The sequence below is a fragment of the Octopus bimaculoides genome, chromosome 5, assembly GCF_046866305.1.
Source record: "Octopus bimaculoides isolate indiv1 chromosome 5, ASM4686630v1, whole genome shotgun sequence".
NCBI classification, from domain to species: domain Eukaryota; kingdom Metazoa; phylum Mollusca; class Cephalopoda; order Octopoda; family Octopodidae; genus Octopus; species Octopus bimaculoides.
Genome location: NC_142932.1, coordinates 55,804,092 through 55,826,035, shown reverse-complemented (window position 1 = coordinate 55,826,035; position 21,944 = coordinate 55,804,092). Strand labels below are relative to the sequence as shown.

Genomic DNA, 21,944 nt, shown 5'->3' with positions numbered 1-21,944 from the left:
TGAAGAAGGGCATGATGTGAGGTCTTAGGATCTGGTCAACGTAGCGCTGCGCTGTGATGCCCTTCCCTCTGCCAGCACCAACATTTTGGAAAACATGGGGCCCATTTCTCTGATTCAGGCCTATAGCACCCCAAACCATGATGCTTTGGCCACCCCACATGTCTCTCTCCATGACGCATGTGTCTCTGTAGTGTTCCCTCCTACACAATACCTTCACTCTGCCATCTGAGGTGGAAACACAGTACCAGCTATTGTCAGAGAAGACTATCGACCTTCATTGTTGATGCCACCAATATCAGTGCTGTGTAACCCACTGTAGTTGTGCCTGACAGTGGCAGGCGGTGAGGACAGGCCCTCAAGCAGGACGACAGCAACACAGGTTGTTGGCAGCCAGTCGATATCATACCATGTCATCACTGATGGGTCATTGTCCAGTGCCAATGGTCTCATGAACTGTTATGCTGGCCAGTCTAAAGCAATCACAAAGGTGTTGCAGGTGAATGACGTGATCCTGCCTGGGTGTGGTCACCCGGGGGCATCCTCTGCGGGCACAGTCTGCAGTGCTGTTGGTGGTGTTGTATTGCTGTTGCAGGTAATAGATGGTGCACATGGACATTGTAAGCTTTCGCAACAACCAGGGCATGCTACCCTGCTTGCAATCTGTCGAAAGCTTGTTCTCTCTGTGCTACTGACAATTGGGTCATACTTGATGCGTCCAAATTATGAATGCCAGGAACGTGGGTCAAGTTGTTTTTTATACCCATAACCTCCACAAGGTTTCCATGACAGTTGTTTGCGACTGCCACCCATGGTATTCAACATAGCTGCATTTTGGCATCTCAATTCAGAGAAAGTTGAAAAGTTACCTGCAATTTGGGTTCTCAGCCATAAACTGGTATGTCTTGAAATATTTACTCTTACATCCCTGAAATAAATTTTCAGAATTTACCACATAAAAATGACATTTGAAAAAAAATCATGTTTCTTTTGCAGTTCAGTGTATGTGCACATAGCTTTCAATCTAATCAGGATTTTATGCTAAGGATATAGTATTTCCTAATCAGTGGTTCTCAACTGGGATCCATATGGCCCTTGAGGGTCCATATAAGATTTTGTCATTAAAACTTATGTACAATAAATTGCTTATACTTCTACAATACACAAAATGTTCTAATTTTCTTATACAATTCTTTAAAATATTCAATTATAAAAATACAGTAGGATGTTTTTCATATATATATCAAATAGTTACGGCAGGTCAGTAGAGTAAAATAGGAACCAAATGGGTCTGTACGTAAAATAAATGGTTGAGAAACACTGCTTTAAATGCATGAATGTGAAGAAGACATTACAAATGAGAGATGTCAATTGCTGATACCCAGAATACAAGAAGCTAAAACAAAGTACATTTATTTGGGAATGGAACACAGATCCCTGACATTGACCGTCAAAAACTTGCTGTCTAACCATGTTGTTGCTTATGTCTTGTAACAGACCAATGAAAAGGGTTATTGTTAACAGGCCAAATGACCATATAGAGGCTGTTTGTAAATTCTCTTTATATCTTTCATTATGTTTCTGACATTTTATCTATTGGTTTACAATTTTTTGGTTTGTTTCAGTTGTTATCACCTGAAGATTTGCTACACGCTTGCGAAATCATGGAATCCTCTGATCTAGATATCAGGTCAGCCAACTGTTGTTATTGTTTTCTTTTCATAGCTCAAGCATTCTCATCGTGATTTCTGTTAAGAAATTTTCTGGGAATATTATTGTTTTCATCATCATCATCATCATCATTTAGTGTCTGTTTTCCATGCTGGCATAGGTTAGATGGTTTGACTGGAGCTGGTAAACCAGAGAGCTGCAGCAGATTCCAGTCTATTTTGGCTTGGTTTCTACAGCTAGATGCCCTTCTTAATGCTAATCACTCCACAGAGTGCACCAGGTGTCTTTACCATGTCACCAGCATGGGTGCTTTTTACATTTCACAGGCACTGGCCACAACTACTATTTCTTCTCAAGCATAGCAGATCACCAATAGTTTCAGTTATTTGTCATCACCTACCCTAGCCACTTGTTTAGATGATTTCAAAAATATTAGAAAAGTTGAAATAATCATGAATAATAATGATAATAATAGTACCCATGCACTGTCCTACCCATGAATGCATGGAAAATGGACATTTAACGACGATGATCACACACACACACACAAAACTTGAATTGGGAAGTGTGGGTTCCTACAAGTGAGACGCTAGATCATATAATGAAGGATTCTCTTGTCACCATTTCTAGAGGTGGTAGGCAATATTAAAATTCCTCTCTTTTATCTAATTGTCACACTGCTGACTTTATGGTTCCAATGTCTCTCCCTGTTGCTTTGCCTCATTTAAGTCAAAGTGATATTTAAGCTGAACCTCAACTGTCTCAATGTCATCAGTGAAGGAGCCTACAAAGGTCATGGCACTTACTTTCTGCTTTACTAAGCCTGTAAAAACAGCTTGAAGGTGTATATTTATAATATGCAATCTGCAATCATCTGGTGTTTTACGCCTGGTTGTGGACATTTTCAGGTTGGATTCAAACTAGGAATCTTTACTTCTAAACAGATACCTGGTGTATTGTCTGTGTTTATGTGGGCTCTCAACCTGCTTGAAATAGAGCAAAATTTCCCTCAAATCATACCACATTGTCTTCATATGTGAGGGACACATTAGATAATGTAGTCCCAAATTCCTTCTAAAAAGATGATATGATCATGGTTGGCATGCCTCTGATCAGAGATCTGCTTAATTGGAGTTGACTTGATGCTAAGCAACAACACCAATGAGAAAGCCTACTATATTAAAAAAAGGGGGATACGTTGAATAATATAGTCTTAGATAATCGAAAATACTGGATAGTCAGGACTGGTAGGTCTTTCCCTATTGGCTGGTATCTAAATCAGTAGAGCTTTATATCAGTTAACTTTATATTTCATTTTCCCAGGGTTGATAAAATAAAGTACAAGTACTGGGGTTGGTATAACAGAACATTCTTCTCCACTCACTCCAAAAAATTTCTTGCCTTGTGCCTAATGATTTATATCATTGTTTTTGCTGTTGTTGTTGCTTTCCAAATTGGCTGATTGAGCAGATCTATGATCAAAGGTGTTGAAGCCATGATTGTTCTCTCATTTTCTTCAGGTTTAGTCTGTCTAGGACCACATCATCTAATCTGTCCTTTCTCTTTTTAAGGCTGTAGAGTATGATTTGAGAAAAGTTCTGTTGCTATTTTGTGCTGATGGTTTGCATAATTTGTGACTGTTACAAAAAATTTTGAAATTATCAGTTTATCATGGCGTAGGAGTGGCTGTGTGGTAAGTAGCTTGCTTACCAACCACATGGTTCCGGGTTCAGTCCCACTGCGTGGCACCTTGGGCAAGTGTCTTCTACTATAGCCTTGGGCCGACCAAAGCCTTGTGAGTGGATTTGGTAGACGGAAACTGAAAGAAGCCTGTCGTATATATGTATATATATATATATGTGCGTGTGTGTATATGTTTGTGTGCCTGTGTTTGTCTCCCCAACATCGCTTGACAACCGATGCTGGTGTGTTTACGTCCCTGTAACTTCGCGGTTCGGCAAAAGAGACAGATAGAATAAGTACTAGGCTTCCAAAGAATAACTCCTGGGGTCGATTTGCTCGACTAAAGGCGGTGCTCCAGCAATGCTGCAGTCAAATGACTGACACAAGTGTAGCAAACTCATAAGAGGCGGAGAGAGAACGTAAGTTCGTTTGCCCGAACATGAGAAATTATTGATTTCTCATTGGTTAAAAATTACTGCCCATATACGAATTATGAACTTCGTTGAAGAAGTTGTTCACGGGGTTACAGTTCTATGATTCGTGTATGAGTAGTTATAAAAACCCTGATTTTCGGCAAACTCTCCAGTGATCATTGGATGCTACTAAAATCCACGACACTTACCCTTTTGAGTATCGGCTAATATATATGCCATGATATATCTGACAATATTGAATTGTCGTGAAACCTTATAGTTAGAATGAGAAATTAGTTAATATAAAATTTAAGTCGTAATTATCTACAACGAAATCATTTGTTTCTAAATATCTATAAATGTCAAAAAACTGTATATAATAAATTAATGTAGAAACTTAATTCCTTTTACTTCTTGTTTCTTTCAACTTGTTGAATTTATTTCTGTATATTAATGAAACTATTTTTTTATGTGTAATGGTCAAAAAAATATAATCTAAATCTTCAACATACATGTACGTATGAACGCACGTTCAGCGTCTTGGTATGATACATCATAACATTTACGCAGCCTAAACTAAGAGTTATGCTAAGTGATAAATACTTATAATTAAGTTATAAGTAACGAGATTATCATTATAGCTTTTAATTAAGAAACAATATTTGTTATAACTTACGAATGAAAGCATTGTAAATAAAGATATAGTATATCTCACACTTCAACGACCTGTTGTGATAACAATCACATAAAACAAGTAAAAGAGTTATACTTTCATTTGTTTTTGCTTCAGGTTACGTATTTTTGACAGTGGTGTTATGGTGTTACAGAGCCAGTCCCACAATGAAGAACAAGCCATTGAGCGGACTATAGAGATGGTGAGTATTAATTTGAATTTAGGAAGAATTCTATTATTGTTGTTGACAGATTCAATTATAAATGTAACATCAAGATTATCCCTTTAGCATTTAAACCGATGGTATCTGGCTCAAATGCTATACCAGTTTTATGTTCAAACCAGCCAGACCTGGCCTCTCATAACTGCCCTGCAATGTTATTTTAAAAAATAAACAATCCCATCATCAAAATCTCAAAACTATGAGATAATGGCTAATTAATTCAAAACAATGTGAATAAGAAAGCATTACATTTGAGTGAGGAACCTGAATGCTAAGTGGGGTTAAATCTTTTCTTGCATGGCCACAACCATATTGACTGAAACCAGTGATAAAGTATTAGCTTTGTCTATAGAGATTGTTATTTTCATCCATTTTTACCAGACTTGCATAGGTAGGATAGCAATGTCTTAATAATTGTTGGGGCTCAGTATCTTATGCCTACCACAGCAGAGAAATAAACCATTCTTTACATCATATGTAAACAAACATAAGTTTGTTTTTGAAGCATTGAAATGTATTGTAGAACAAGTAGAAAGATAAATTTTTTTCAGCACGTAAATACTGAACAGCATAGATAAAGGATAAAATCTTTTTAAGAGCAGATACTGGAGTGGTGTGAGTTCGATCCCCATGACTGGTTGCCAGCAAATTTTTATGTTCTTAAAAGGATTTTATTCTGTATATATACTGTTCAGTATTTACATTTTGAAAAAAATATATCTTTCTACTTGTTCTACGCCCATTCTTTATTGTTGTGTATACCACAAACTTTTGTTGTGGACAGCTGTGTAAAGAAGTGCCAATCTCTAACTGTGGAGGGAACCTTTGGAAGAGATAGACCCAGAAAGACATGGGATGAGGTGGTGAAGCATGATCTTCAGCTGCTGAGTACTACAGAGGCGATGACAAATGATTGAGACCTTTGGCGATTTGCTTTACTTGAGAAGACACATCAAGCCAAGTGAAATTGTAGTCGTGACCAGTGCTGATGACACATAAAAGGAGTTTTTGGCATTAGGAAGGGCATCCAGCCGTAGAAACCAAGCCAAACCAGACTGGAGCCTGGTACAACTCTCCAGCTTACCAACCCCAGTCAACCATCTAACCCATGCCAGCATGGAAAACAGGCATTAAATGATAATGATGTTTTTATGGCTTGGTAAGCCATAAAAACATTGATAGCTAATTTACATCATGGTTTGGTTGCATTTCGTTGTGTCATTGGGATTCAAGAGGTTCTTCCCTCCCTAGACTAAAAGAGTTCTCTCAATCATGTGTTATACTTACATCCACATGATGTTTTGATTGGTTTGGTTTTGATCTTCACATCTGGTATCTTATTCCTAGAGAAATACTTAATATTGGACTGGGTTTTAACTAGGAATCTTAATACCTGAACTAAGGTTAATAATATCCTTATTCCCTGGCTCATTGATGTATGTACATTCCTAGTTTGAATTCACCCCAATACACATCCATGAATAAGACACCTGATGATGATCAAGAATCAAAACAATTGAAATGGTTTATATGTAAAAGTTTAAGGAAATTTTTCTCATCTCTAAATATGAGATTAATAGTCTGAAAAATTAACTTTAATAACCATAACTCAGACATTTATCTCATCAACATCATCTTCATGTCTATTAACATTTACTTTCTCATAGATTTGATAGATCTCCTGCACAGTATGTTGTCAGTATGTTGAAAAATAAAACATTTTAATATATTGCATGCATTAAGGCATCAGTCTGAGGACAGAGACAGAATTGTAAGCATGCTGGGTAAGATGCTTAGTAGCATTTCATCTGTCTTCATGTTCTGAGTTTAAATTCCATCGAGGTTGACTTTACATTTCATCCTTTTCGGACTGATAAGTACCAGCTGAATACTGGGGTCAATGTAATCGACTTACCCCATCCCCCCAAGTTACTGACCTTGTGCCAAGATTTGAAATCATTATATTGCATGCATTTGTGAAATACAACATTGATATTTGTGCTTGAATTAGTTTCCAACTATCTGTCACTGGTTAATCAATCATGCAGTGAGCATGATTGCTTATCAATCTAGTCAATCTTTTATCATGTCATCTTTAATATCTGGAAATAAGTTAATCAGTCAATAAAAACATCAAGAAATGAGTTTAACTACAGATCAGCTCTGGTAGAGTATATCCATGATCAGTGCCATTCATTTTGTGACCAACTCATCTTTTTTGAGGAATTGTGTTATTCATTATATCCTTTTTTCTTTTAAGATAGAAGAGTGTAATTTGAGCAAGTTTGGCTGCTGCTACTTCTAAGTTGAGCATAGAAGCTCCTTTGTTGGTTTATGAGGTCTGTTGGGATGAATTTTAAATGAAACATCTAATGAGGATTCCTGCATACCAATATATCCAAAGCCTTTATGTTGTTGCTTGACCTGCTAGAAATAGCAGTCAAATCTCCTTCATATTATAATCTGCTTTAAAAAAAGAACATATTCAATAACATAGTATTAGATAACCACACTATGCCTGGAAAAAAATACAGGATAGTCATGACTAAAATGCTTCCAATCTTAAGTCTTCTTGATCTCATCTGATTATTGTTATTATTATTATTATTTATTATTATTATTAATGCAACAATGATGATGATAAAGCTCGTAGCTATTTAAGTTTCTCATGATATGAAACTTAGAATATTGAAGAATTAAAACTAGATTTGCTGAAGTACAATTTTCTGAAGAAACAAAATATAATGTATTTGGATCTTTATTTCCAGGTGGAACAGAATGGTTCTTTAACTGCTGAAGAACTCTCACAGTGCATTGGTGTTTCAGTCATTTTAGCCAAAGAAAGGTAAGCTTATACAAAAAGAAACCTCAAACCATTTTTCCATATCCATTTTCTTTAGAGAGCTCTTACCCCTACTGGCGACAAAGGGACTCTCACTCAGAGTAAAAGGCAGACTGTATGACGCATGCGTACGAACAGCCATGCTACATGGCAGTGAAACATGGGCTGTAACTGCTGAGGACATACGTAAGCTCGCAAGGAATGAAGCCAGTATGCTCCGTTGGATGTGTAATGTCAATGTGAATACCCGTCAGAGTGTAAGTATCTTGAGAGAAAAGCTGAACATTAGAAGCATCAGTTGTGGTGTGCAAGAGAGACGATTGCGCTGGTATGGACATGTGGTGAGAATGGATGAGGATAGCTGCGTGAAAAAGTGCCACACCCTAACAGTTGAGGGAACCCGTGGAAGAGGTAGGCCCAGGAAGACCTGGGCTGAGGTGGTGAGGCAAGACCTTCGTACATTGGGCCTCACCGAGGCGATGACTACTGACCGAGACCTTTGGAAATGTGCTGTGCGTGAGAAGACCCGGCAAGCCAAGTAAGATCGTTGCCAGTGCCCCTGGACTGGCTCTTGTGCGGGTGGCACATGAGATGCACCATTTTGAGCGTGGCCGTTGCCAGTACCGCCTGACTGGCTCCCGTAGGATTTTCGAGTGAGATCGTTGCCAGTGCCCCTGGACTGGCTTGTGCGGGTGGCACATAAAAGACACCATTTCGAGCGTGGCCGTTTTCGTGCGGGTGACACGTAAAAGCACCCACTACACTCTCTGAGTGGTTGGTGTTAGGAAGGGCATCCAGCTGTAGAAACTCTGCCAAATTAGATTGGAGCCTGGTGTTGCCATCCGGTTTCACCAGTCCTCAGTCAAATCGTCCAACCCATGCTAGTATGGAAAGCGGACGTTAAACGATGATGATGATGATGATGATGATAAGCAGATTAGAGACAAATCACTAGACTAGAATCTCTTGTGTATTATGGAAGGTATTTTTTCAAGGAACATTGTATGACAAACCAGTGCATCACACACATCTATTTCAGTTCGCTGTCACTGCTTATACCAGAGATTACCAATTTTTTTGATTTTGCAGCACAAAAATTATTGGTGCATGGAAATTAAAAAAAAGAACACAGCTATATTTTATATTAAAAAATTTAGAAAAAACAGAAAACTTTTGGTTGCTTTTATATTATTTATCATAGTATTTATAACAAAATCATGAATAATATATATTTTTAAGACTCTCAGTCATTAGTATGGACTTCCTAGAATTTATATTTTTTAAAAATCTGTGGCATACCTAGATACCCCTCACAGCATACCAGTGTAATGGAATATACCATTTGATGTACCATGTACTTGTTGATACACTAGTGAGATATACTTACTTAACATCTACTATTGAGACTTTTATACACTTGTATCTTTTCAACAATAATATGTAAGTTCTAAATTTTTCTGTTTACTTTTTCATTAAATATCCTGTATTTGTGAACGATGGTATCATTAGTCATAGATTTCCAAAGGCCCAGTCATTGGTTCATTGCATTTTCTATGGCAAGTGTGACAAAGGAATGTCTGCACAACTTGGTGGAATAAATACCACAGGATGTTTAATTTTGATATATCAGTTTGTTAGTAATTTCTTGTTGCTGTGTATTATCATTCACCTGTCTAGCTGCAGTTTTTTGCTGTAATTAAATGAGAGCAGAACTGTATATCTTTTCAATTATGATGCCAGTTATCTTTCTCACTATCTAGAACCACTTCACTTGACAACCATCTTCCATTTTTTAATATTGTTCCTCTCCACTCACATTTTACATCGATCATGCTACCCATCTTTGCTACCAAATTATCTCTCCTCAACTGAACCACTTCCTCTTGACTTGCCCATATTACCATACATCTCTCACTTTCCTCATGCACTTGCTCTTTTTCTCTACTCACAATCATGCAACCTGATTAAACATCATCTCCCATTTTCCCATCTTTCTGCTGTCTACTGTGTTGTTGTTATTATTGTCGTTAGCATGCTGGGTAAAATGCTTAGCCTCATTTTGTCTGTCCTTACGTTCTGAGTTCAAATTCATCTGAGGTCGACTTTACTTTTCATCCTTTCAGGGTTGATAAAATAAGTACCAGTTGAGCACTGGGGTTGATTTAATTGGCTTAGCCCCTCCCCCAAAATTGCTGACCTTATGCCAAAGCTTGAAATCATTATTATTGTTATTATTATACTGCTCCTCTTCATTGTTTTATATTGTCAATCAGCACCTAATCCTCCTGATCTTCCCACTAACTCATATTTATCATTAACTCTACCCACCACCTCAACCCTTGTTCATCATTCTGTATCTCACCTCCATCTCTTATCATCTCTCCATACTCTCTTGCTACTCTTTTCAAACTACCCTTGTTGTTCTTCTACCCTTCAGAGCCTACCATTTTATGTTTCTTTCCAACTCACATCAATTATTCCACCTCTTGTATTATGTGAGCTGCTATGTCTCCTCGACAAGAAACCAGTTTCTTGCTGAGGGAGAAGCATTGAGTGGAGGAAATTATTGAGTGATTGACTCTGTGTGTAATGGGAATTATGATCTTATGTCTAAGGCAAGTAATTTCTCTTGAAATCCATCAAAGTGTGGTGGTCACAAAATTGAAAGTGAGGACCATCATGTTAGTGCTCTTGTTTGAAGAATGTGAACTCAACATTGCAATGATTTTACAGTGCTATTACTACTTAACAACAATGCTTTATACCTTCCTGTTTGTGATTATCATTAATTGTTAAGACTGCAGTATCTACAACAAAACCTGAACTAACAGATTATTGGCCAGCCAGCTAATTATTTAGCTGATTGTTTAGTATCTTGTGGCTTTTTTAAAGGCAGTCATAATCAGCACCAGGGAGAGGGAAAATATTAGTGATAGATATAAAATTATAAAAACCTTTTGATACTATTAACCATAAATTAAGCATTAAAGGGATGAGTAAGAACTCTGCTTGTGTTTAACAAATGGTAAATAGGCATGGCTGTATGGTAAGAAGCTTGCTTTTCAACCACATAGTTACAGGTTCAGTCCCACTGCATGGCACCTTGGGCATGTGTCTTCTACTATAGCTGCGGGTCAACCAAAGCCTTGTGAGTGGATTTGGTAGAGGGAAACTGAAAGAAGTATATACAGGGTTTGGTGAATAAACTGTTGTCTAAATTACGCAAAAATGAAAATAACAGTGACATCTCATTTTAACAGATATATTTACCAAAATTACATAAAAATATCTTGAAATACTAAAGAGTAAATTTATTCAATAAAATCGCCAGACGACTTTAGAATCTCCTGCAACTCTTCTGGATGGTCCCCTTGTTGAAGTTGGTGAATGTGGTCATAATCCTTGTCTTCAGTTCATCTTTGGTGTTACAAGGAGTATTGTAGGTTTCTCGCTCAACTACGTCCCATGCATAATAATCAAAGGGATTGCAGTCTGGGGAATTAGGTGGCCAGATGTTAGGGGGTGATGTGGTTGCAGAAATTGTCTGACAGCCATGACTGGTTTCTCCTGCTTGTGTGGCATGGTGCAGAGTCCTGTTGCTAAACAGGGTCTTCCAGCAGCCACCCTCTTGACCCAGGGCACTACCCCCTCCAGGCACTTGATGTAGGCCTCCATGTTGAGTGTGAGGTCGTGTGGGAAGATGGAGGCATCACTAGTGATCACTCCAAACACCATGATGTTGACTGGATGTTTGATTTTTATCACTCTTGGTACATGTCCTCAGATTACACTGTTCTCAGACTGACACCCAAACACTCTGAAATGTTCGTACTGGAGCTTCCGGCACGAATGACAAGCAGTGCAGTATGTTGTTTCCAAATTTGTGCATGAGTTAATTGTGTTATGGTGCTGTTTTTCTCACAGATAGTGCCTAACCAACCTTACTATACTGCACATGCATGAAATTAAAAATATAAAATGGTAACAATTTATCTGTTGCACCCTGTATATGTGTGTGTGTGTCTTTGTGTTTGTGTTTGTCCCCCCCCCCCACCTCATCACTGCTTGACAACTAGTGTTGGTGTGTTTACATCCACTTAACTTAGCGGTTTTTTGAAAGAGACTGATAGAATAAGTACTAGACTTAAGAAATAAGTCCTGGGGATGGTTTGTTTGACTGAAACCCTTCAAGGTGGTGCTCCAGCATGGTCACAGTCAAATGACTGAAACAAGTAAAAGAATACAACATCTCCTTTGGGCAAGCTGCTTGCATACCATTTCCACACCAGCCCATCTGTCACTCTTGTCTTTTAACTATCCATTGCCTGTCTTATTAAAAACATCTGCATTTACCATTTCATCTAATCTTTACTCCTCACATCTCAACCCTTTTGAATACCCTTTGTTCAGTTTTTTTTCTCTGTAGATGTTACAATTATTGATATTTAAATTGAATGTCAACTATATCACTCTCACCATCTAAGAAGGCATTGGTTTCTCCTTCCCTTTAACTTTTCTTTCCTCACTGTCAGTAGCGCTGTCTTAAGGCATGGGCACACTGGACAGTTACTCAGGGTCCCTACAGGCCTAGGAGCTTAATTGTCATCTCTGTATGTATTGAATGACTGTCAATAAATAAGTACTATAGGGTCCTAGTGCATTGATTTGTCTGAGAGCCTATAATGCTGCTAAGGTGGCCTTGCTGTCAGATTGACAAATAACTCCTGGTAACTTCTTTGACAAGTGCTTAGAATAGAGTTTTCGAAGATAATTTCTTGTTATTTTCTTTTAGCTATTCTTTTACAAGATATCATGGCATTCACAATGTTGATAAAAGACCACAAAGCATTTTGTTCAATGTTCTAACAATTCTCCCAATTCCTTTCCTAGGCTGCTACTTTATTTTATCAACACCAGATGTATGAAAGGCAAAGTTGACCTCTGCAGTATTTTAGTTCAGAACATAATGTACTGTAACAAATATTGCAATGGATTTTGAGTAATTCTCTACTGATTCTGTCAATTTACTGCCTTCCTCCTAATTAAACATGGCAAAAAGTAGACCCCCTCTTCATAAGTCAGTAAGGAAAGCAATTGAAGTTTCCCAGACCATCACTGATGCAGTTTGCGGGGTGAAAAATGATTCTGAACATTTTATTTCGTAAATAACAATTTCAGACAGGTCCCCTGATAAGACACAAACCATCTACTTACTGCTTGCTAAGTGACCACATTATCAGTTACACAATAGAGTTCTTGCCATTCCTCAAATGAGAAACTATAAATCTATTCTGATATTTAATAACTGTAATATTTTATCCCTATGAGATAATTTATCAGTCACTTAGTGCTTGCAGGATAGGTTATACTACTAATGTCTAGCATTGCAATAGGCTTCAGTTTGAGTCAATGCTTTCATCAATGAGCTTTTTTGCTCTTATTGGTCTCAGGTTGGCTCAAATGTCTAATATTAATTTACATTAAAAGAAAATCTTATCAGACAATTCATTCATGTTTCCACTTAAAACAGCCAATGAAAGAGCTTGTATATGACTGCTCAGATTACCAGAAATAGCAACCTAATAACCTTCAGATCACACCCTATCACTTTAAAAAAAAAAAAAAGGAAGAATACAGATAATTTAGTACAAGATATGCAAAAACGACTGGATGGTCATATTTGGAACTCCTTTGGTCATGCATCAATCAGAGTTTGCTTGGGGCTAAACAACATCAAAGGAGCCTCTATGTAATTGCTTGACCTGCTTAACATAGTAGCCAAATTTCCCTTAATTCATATCATAAAATCTTAAAGGAAATATTTGAAAATGTACTCCTTGATATACAAAAGACTGGATGGTCATGGCCAGAACCTCTTTGATCATTGGTCTGCTTGAACAAGGTTGGCTTGATGCCAGATAAGAACATCATGCAGTTTTTGTACCTAGTTGAAACAAAACCAATAATTACATTTTTGCTTTAATTTTCTTTATTTCTATTTCAGATTGCTTTTCACAGAAAAGTTTGGTGGGATTTGTCGAGATGAATCTATTGAAGGTTTGCGATTTTACCCAAACAACTTTCTCAACAATGAGATGAGCTGAGCCAAGAATACTGCATTCTGATTTGATACATTTACCTAACATATACTATAAGCATTCAATCGACCATGTTAGTTCTGTGTCTTGTTTGCATTATGCTGTATTTAATAAAAATGTACCATGTATGCAGTTGTGACAGCATTTCAGTGTTATTAGTCTATACAAGTCCCATGTAATGAAACCTTAATGAAATTGTTTGTATTTTTGCAGTATAGTCCAAGGTCAACCCCTATTGAATAGCGTCATGATCAATGACATTCCATCCATGATCAACCTGTCTTTTTTGTTTTCCCAAGCATAGTTAATCCTTATTGTCCATGTTTTCTAAATATTAGTCAAAAGAGGAAAGAGCAATGTCATTGACCTTTGCAAACACTCCTAGGCTGTTGGAATTTGTGCAGCTGATGCCAAGATTGATCTTCTACAAGACATATGAAGGCTAGAAGGAGGAAACCAGGGCGTAGTTAGAATGTTGCCAAAGCATATATTTGTGTGAATGACTGTTGCTGATGTTTAACACCCAAATCAAGTTGCTAAAGCATGTTTTTGTGTGAGTGATTGCTACTGATGTTTAACCCCCAAATCAACTCTCAGAAAGCAGACCTACAATCAAGACAATTGTAGCTATGACCAAAAAATGTCTTATTTTCAATGTATGTGGAACTACATTATCTAGCATTGTTTTTTTTTTTTTAAGATGTCAGTTTGTAATTTGAGGCAGATTTGGTTTAGAAATTTCAAGCAGGTTGATTGTCCATGTACAGGCTCCATCAATGGCTCAAAATGTCTGTGGGTGAATGTGTGATGTCACAGTAATTGAAATGTTTATAGAAGAACACCTTTATATAATGTTCCTCTGATATGAGGATCTTCCCATTTTCCTATGTGATGACAGTTCTCATGCTGTCTGATTTTTTTTTTTACCTATTTAATGTCACACAACACAATCCTGTGTTGTCACTAATACATTGTTTCAATAAAATGTTATTAAGCCTTTACCAATACCGTTTCAAATTCTTTTTCTCTATCTTGAATTTATCTTAATATTCTTTCTAATTTTAAGGCAGTGAGTTGGTAGAATTGTTTGCACAGTGGACAAAATACTGCTAAGCATTTTGTCTTTACATTCTCAGTTCAAATTCTGTTGAGGTCAAATTTGCCTTTCATCCTTTCAAGGCTGATAAAATTTAGTACTAGTGAAGCACTGGGATCAATGTAATCGACTGGAATGGCTGGCCGTCTGCCAAAATTTGAAGCCAATATTCTTTCTAATTTTGGCACAAGACCAGCAATTTTGAGGGGAAGAGGAAGCTGATTACATTAAACATAGCATGGAACTTATTTTATCGACCCCGAAAGGAGGAAAGGTAAAAATCGACCTTGGTGGAACTTGAACTCAGAATGTAAAAAGCCAGAAGAAATGCTATTAAGCAGGCTGGGGTAACAATTCTGCCAGCTTGTCACTTTGATATCGGTCTCATTTTGGGAGGTGAGGTAAGTCAATTAAATCGACCTTCAGTGGCCAACTGGTACTTATTTCACTGACCCCCTGGAAGGAAAGGTAATCTCAACATTGGTGGAATTTGAACTGAGAGTGTAAGGAGCCAGAAAAAAAATGCTCCTAGGCATTTAACTTCATAAGATAACAATCTTGCCAGCTTGGTTGCCTTAATTTCTCTTAATATTGGTTGCAAACTTTGGTACAAGGTTATCAAGTTCGGTGTGGGTGTGGTGAGGTTAAAGTCTATTACATCGGCCCCACTGCTCAAATGGTATTTATTTAACGACCCTGAAAGGATGAAAGGCCAAGTTGACCTCAGCGGAATCTGAACTTGGAACGGAAAGACGAACAAAATGCCACTAAAAATTTTGTCCAGTGTGCTAATGGTTCTGCGAGTTTGCTGTCTTAATCTCTCTTAATATTAAAAGTAATACAAAGGCAGTGAGTTAGGAGAATCGTTAGTATGCCCAGCGAAATGCTTATTGGTATTTTATCTGTCCTTAACGTTCTGAGTTCAAATTCCACCAAAGTCAGCTTTACCTTTTGGAGTTGATACCAATAACTACCAGTTGAGCACTAGGGTCAGTGTCATCAACCTAACTCCACCCCTGAAATTGCTGGCCTTTTATCAAAGTTTGTACAAAAACGTGTGTGTACATATTTTTTTCCTCTTTTATTTGTTTCAGTCATTTGACTGCGGCCATGCTAGAGCATCACCTTTAGTCGAACAAATCGACCCCAGGACTCATTCTTTGTAAGCCAAGTACTTATTCTATCGGTTCTTTTGTCGAACTGCTAAGTGACGGGGACGTACAACACACACACACACACATATATATATATATATACGAGGGGCTTCTTTCAGTTTTCGTCTACCAAATCCACTCAAGACTTTGGTGGGCCCGAGGCTATAGTAGAAAACACTTGCCCAAGGTGCCACGCAGTGGGACTGAACTCGGAACCATGTGGTTGGTAAGTAGCTACTTCTGCTCCTATATGTATTTACATGAAGTAAAATGTATGTTCGGCCATTAGGTGACCAATGGTTTCGTATCCATAAACCGCTTAGCTTCGTAGACGACTTATCAGTCTCCAATGGCTGCGAGTATATAGTCTCTTCAAACTGGAGGTAGAAAACCGTTATGGTCAGTTAATTTGTAAACAAAAGAATATTCTATACTGTTTGAGCCTTAGACGGGACGGGTTATCGCCCTTAGATCGGTCTGGTCATCAAAATCTTATAGTCCTAATCGACGCACGAGGAATCTCCGCCTTTAGGTTGGTTCCGTTCCGCCAATATTTTTTACCACCCTAATCGACGAACAGGAAATCCTACAGCAGGTAGCGACTAAAATGTAGTCAGGGGCTATAGATCTCGTTTCTAGGGTTTAAGAGCGTCTCCCGATCAAGCTAATCTTTCAGGATTCTTGCCTGTTTTATTATGCAAAGATTGTATCCTCCGCTTCCGTTTATATAGAACCCCGGATGCTCTGCTGCTTAAAGTGTTGCTGCCGCCTCCTCTGCTGTTGCCAATGTGCTTCGGCTATTACTCTAGTTGTTAGGGCTGGATACCACCACACCCTCACATTACCCCCCCCCCCCCCCAACGGGAAGTCATTGTATTCCCAGCATGAGCAAACCTGCCTCTGCTTGCGTTTCATGGATGTTCACCAATATTCTTTTCCTGTTGGGCGTGCGTGCAACTAAAGAGCCTAGGTTGCACCTATTGAACAAACGCCCGTACCAGTGTGTCTGCATGAATGGACAAGCACTTCACGCATTTGATAAGTGTTTCTAATAAAGGGAAAAACCAGGAAGTTAAGGGGAAAGCAACAATAGATTAAATCAGCCACCAGTACTTGACTGGTGCTTTATTTTATTAACCTCAAAAAGACGAAGTTGACTTAGATGGAATTTGAACTCAGAATATAAAGGGTACTGTATACGACTGCCCTAATATTGGTTTCAAATTTTGGCAGAAGGAAGATAAGTTGATTACATCGATCCCAGTGTTCAACTGATACTCATTTTATCGACTTCAAAAGAATGAAAGGCAAAGTCGACTTCAGCGGAATTTGAACTCGGAACGTAAAGACCGACACATTTTGTCCGGCGTGCTAACGATTCCGCCAGCTCACCGCCTTATCTGACTGAACGTAATATTAATTATGTAGAATTTGACACTAAATAACATAGATAATACAAAACATTAAAATATATTAACATACCTCTGTATCGAATCAATTAACATCATAAATCAAAGAAATGTGATTGAGGTGCATTACCAAAGCTATTGTTATTTGGTTAGAGATTAGTGAATTTTATTTGTTAATCACCACACCCTTCTAGGTTCAGTCTGTTTCTCTGTTTTATTAGTCTCTGTTTACATAGCTCAAGCCAACTCTGATTATATTCAAACTAGAATATTTAAGGAAAACGGTCCAACCTCTGCAATCAACTTGAGTAATTTGATAGCATTAACTACGTCGTACCAACTGCCACTTTTGGAAATTGATTAAACCTCAAAATCCATATACATATTAATAAGTATCTTGTAAGTTGATATTCAATATCTGCATTCTTTATTTTCTAATCAGATGTTTTAAACACTTTAAAATCTTTCTTCAATTTTTTAAAAACGTTTTATGTATATAGCCCAGGACGTGAAATATTTTCTACTTCCAGTTACACTAAATTTCAAAAATACTTTAAATCTGTAGGAGCCAATGTGGATTTAAATAAATCTATTTTGACTTGGGAAGCTTATTAAACTTGTTCGAACATGAATAGTAGTGACATCTTTTTTTTTCTAACAAACGTTTTCGCACTTCATCATAACTCGAGTCTAGGTCTGACGAACGCTTTTCATGCTTTTCAATTCGGCCTGTAGTAATATTTCGGCATCAGCATGATACGTCACAGCTGAGTCGAGCAAGTCAAGTCTTTGTAATGTATTACCTCTTCAGAACTAATTTACCTCAACAACAAGAGATTAAAAGGTTCATCAACATTTTAAACAGTCGTGGATTGCGAGGATGTGCTTTAATTTTATTGAATTAGCTAATGCGCACTTCTAACGCACAGTTTACCGTTTAGTTTCTCGGATATCAGCTGGTGTATGTATAATATACAACAAACGATACATAAATATATCAGGGGCCTTTACCTTGAGTATGATAGCAAATTCTTTAAAACGATAGCAACTATTGTATTATTCCAGGAGGAACATTGTTTCTTCAAATATTCAAACATCGACAAATTGTCTCACATTTTACTCCGCCTTTAAGGAGTTTGGCAAATGAAAAATCTGATTTTATATTGCCTACAAGGGGCCAACAAAGAGGGGGACAGCACAATCTGATTTTGGGTCAGATGAACGAATGAATTTTAACATACATATGAATTTCAAAATTTATGAAGATATAATGAAATCAAATGAGAGGACAGACCTGAAGACATTACAGATGGGGTGGGGGGCGGGTTTAATTCGGACCCCACGAGCCCCGTCCTACCACTAATGCCTGGGACTCGTCCTGTGTCACAATCATGTGGTTACATTCATGCTCAGCATTCGTGCAACATTCTTCCATCGATTTTCGAACATTCTCATTGACAGATATCTTCTCTCTAGCCCTATTTTCATTTTAAGGTGGAAGCTGAAGTAATTCACCAATGCAGGGCCAGAGATGAAGATGCCTGACTTTAAACCTTTCAATCTCGTCTTCCAAATCAGCTCTCTCGCAATTGCCACATCAACGAGAAAATTAATCATACCTTCTTTTTGATAGGAAATCCGGTGGGTCGATTTTTACTGTAGACTCAGTCGATAGCCGTACTCTTCCTGTACTTGACAACAGTTGTTCTACACAAACCCACACGTCTGACACCTCCGAACACTGAACAATAGCATACAGGACGGTTTCCCTATCCTGCCCACATCATGCCTTGTGAGCTTGTCCCGAACAGGTAAGGCTCCTCAATAACATTGCCATGCCAACGACTTCTGAAAGTTATCCAGGGTCTTTGGCCCGAATGTACATTGGAACAAACTGGCCAGCTGATTATCGTCGAGACCTTGGGTCTCCCCTAAGGTATCCTCACATTCCACCTCTGCCAACCCTCTATAAAAAAATGCAGTTGAACCATTACCACAGGCATTGCCCGAACGGCGGAATAGCAGGAGAGCCTTACGACACTCTGTGAACCATGTACCTAACTTCGATCTACGATAGAATCAGGTTTCCCATCCACCGAAACTAGTGAACTTGGGAAACATCTGCTTCGCATGCAAAGATCACACCCGTTCACCATCCAGGTGGAGCCACAGATGCCTCAACCTCAGCGCATGTCTGCGCATCAACAACCAAGGCATCCCTAGTCCACCCTTTAACGGTTGTTGGTAGCAAACAGAGCGTTTCACAAGCGGAAGAGTTGTCTTTCCGGCTTGATTAATCACAAATCAGGGCCAGGGACGACGGTTAGGCGGTAGGTGATGACCGATGCGATGAACACATTGGCCACCTCCGCCTTCCATTTCAGGAACAGCCACTGCCAAGTCCAGGTCTTGACTGTGTGGGTTACCCTGCTCAATACCTCAGCCCAATTCTTCTCTATTTGGAGGTCCAGACCAAACCAAACCCCTAGCAACTTAATCGGACCCTCTGTCCAACGTCCCACGACCGAGCTGCAAGCCGACTGACTTTTCCTGATTAATCTTTGCTCCTGGCAAATAAAAAATCGATAGTAATGCACTTTAAGTTTGGATTATGACACCTCATACAAGTAACAAAAATATTGAAATGTTGATAGTAGATTCATCGTGTTGCACGGAAAACAGGAAATGCTGAAGATAAAAAATCAAGACTTTTTCCATATCGTCGACGACATTGCATTGTATTCGCATTCAGCGGCATGCATTTTAGAAGAGGTAGGGAGTCTTCCTTCATTATAATTTTAATCACACCTGCAATTACTGGAGTTATGATCTTTTCACCAACAGTATCCGATTTTATTTCTCCGCTATATTGAGAGGGATGCTGTATGATGTGTTCAATCCCCTTTCATTATCGACACTGGCAGATGCATTAAATGAAATAATGTCATGAAAATATAGAAACAACGAGAGACGCGAAATAAATTGCTTTTAACAGAAGAAGCTATAAATAACAGTGTGTAAATAGTACATCAAAAACCCTTGGATGAAAAAAAAATCGAAGGCTACTAGTGGAACTGGGACCTACATATTATGTAAACACGAAATATATGTGTTCGAGTTCCTTTGGCAGCTTTCAACTTTGCCCATCAAAAAGATTTTTAACCCAATGTTTACACTCTTGTGAATATTATCCGCATTTCATTTTAGTATTTGTTATCTGACAAGCCCATGATAGCTCTGGGTGTAATTTATTCACTGGCCGATGATAGAACAATCACAGAAAATAATGCAGCCAGATCACTCAATCTATCCTTACCACAAGCCATATTTGAAAGTAAAGCTAAGACCATGAAAAAAAAAAAAAAAGAATGAATGAAAAAGAATTCTAGAATGCTTCAAAAGGTACAGCGTTAAAGAGAAATAATATGGCTATTTTGTTTAGCGAGTATTAGTGGTGGTGATGATGTTTATATTGAAATGTCAGAGAGTAGAAATGCAAAGAGAGGGAGAGAGAGAGAGAGAGAAAATTCTAACTAGTGAGAGGCTGGGTAAGAATGGGAATTAAATAAAACGTTTAAAGTATTTTTGAAGCGTATCATAGGATATAAACTAAAATTGCTGTACACACACACACACACACACACACACACACACACACACATACATCGTGGCACTCCGTCGGTTACGACGACGAGGGTTCTAGCTGATTCGATCAACGGAACAGCCTGCTCATGAAATTAACGTGCAAGTGGCTGAGCACTCCACGGACATAGTTTTCGGGGGAGATTCAGCGTGACACAGAGTGTAACAAGGCTGGCCCTTTAAAATACAGGTACAACAGAAACAAGAAGAAAGAGTGAGAAAAAGTTGTGGTGAAAGAGTATAGCAGGGTTCGACCCCCGCCAGAGCCTTGTGGAGCTTTAGGTGTTTTCGCTCAATGAACACTCACAACGCCCGGTCAGGGAATCGAAACCGCGATCCCACAACCGCGAGTTCGCTGCCCTAACCACTGGGCCATTCTGCCAACACACACATACACATAAAGATAGAAAAAGAGAAAATTATATATGTATCACGATTCTCTATAAATCTCCAACCAACTTAGTTTTCGAAAGAACTGTGGTATTTCCATGTGTCTTGCTATTATTCTTCTACTTGTTTCAGTCATTTAACTGCGGCCATGCTGGAGCACCGCCTTTAGTCGAACAAATCGACCCCAGGACTTATTCTTTGTAAGCCTAGTACTTATTCCATCGGTTTCTTTTGTCGAACCGCTAAGTTACAGGGACGTAAACATACCAGCATCGGTTGTCAAGCGATGGTGGGAGAACAAACACAGACACCAGAGTAAGCACATAAATGCGAAAGAAGGTGGAAGAAATAGTACTCGGATACTGGAGGTAGGGTAATATGCTTTTTAAATAAAGTATATATACATCTATACCACAGGCTTCTTTCAGTTTCCGTCTACCAAATCCACTCACGAGGCTTTGGTCGGCCCGAAGTTAAAGTAGAAGACACTTGCCCAAGGACTGAACCTGGAACCATGTGGTCGGTAAGCAAGCTTCTTATCACACAGCCACGCCACTTTCTTTTTGTAAATTTTACAATGTTGTTTTCTTTCAATCCCAAATTACTTTCTGTGTATTGAACATCTAATAAAGTTGTATTCATTATATTGAATT

At 38.4% G+C, this 21,944-nt stretch overlaps 1 protein-coding gene across 6 annotated transcripts in view; it reads left to right on the top strand.

The window, feature by feature from the left end:
* Nucleotides 1–14,601, top strand: part of LOC106876214 (vacuolar protein-sorting-associated protein 36) — a 41,335-nt gene extending 26,734 nt beyond the window's left edge. For all 6 annotated transcript variants that reach the window (XM_014924674.3, XM_014924676.3, XM_089352290.1 and 3 more), the window contains 4 exons: nt 1,623–1,687; nt 4,555–4,639; nt 7,429–7,505; nt 13,507–14,601. In XM_014924674.3, the coding sequence (XP_014780160.1) occupies nt 1,623–1,687; nt 4,555–4,639; nt 7,429–7,505; nt 13,507–13,606 (327 nt within the window). In that variant the 3' untranslated portion in view covers nt 13,607–14,601. The remainder of the gene's footprint in view (nt 1–1,622; nt 1,688–4,554; nt 4,640–7,428; nt 7,506–13,506) is intronic.
* Nucleotides 14,602–21,944: the final 7,343 nt, after the last annotated feature.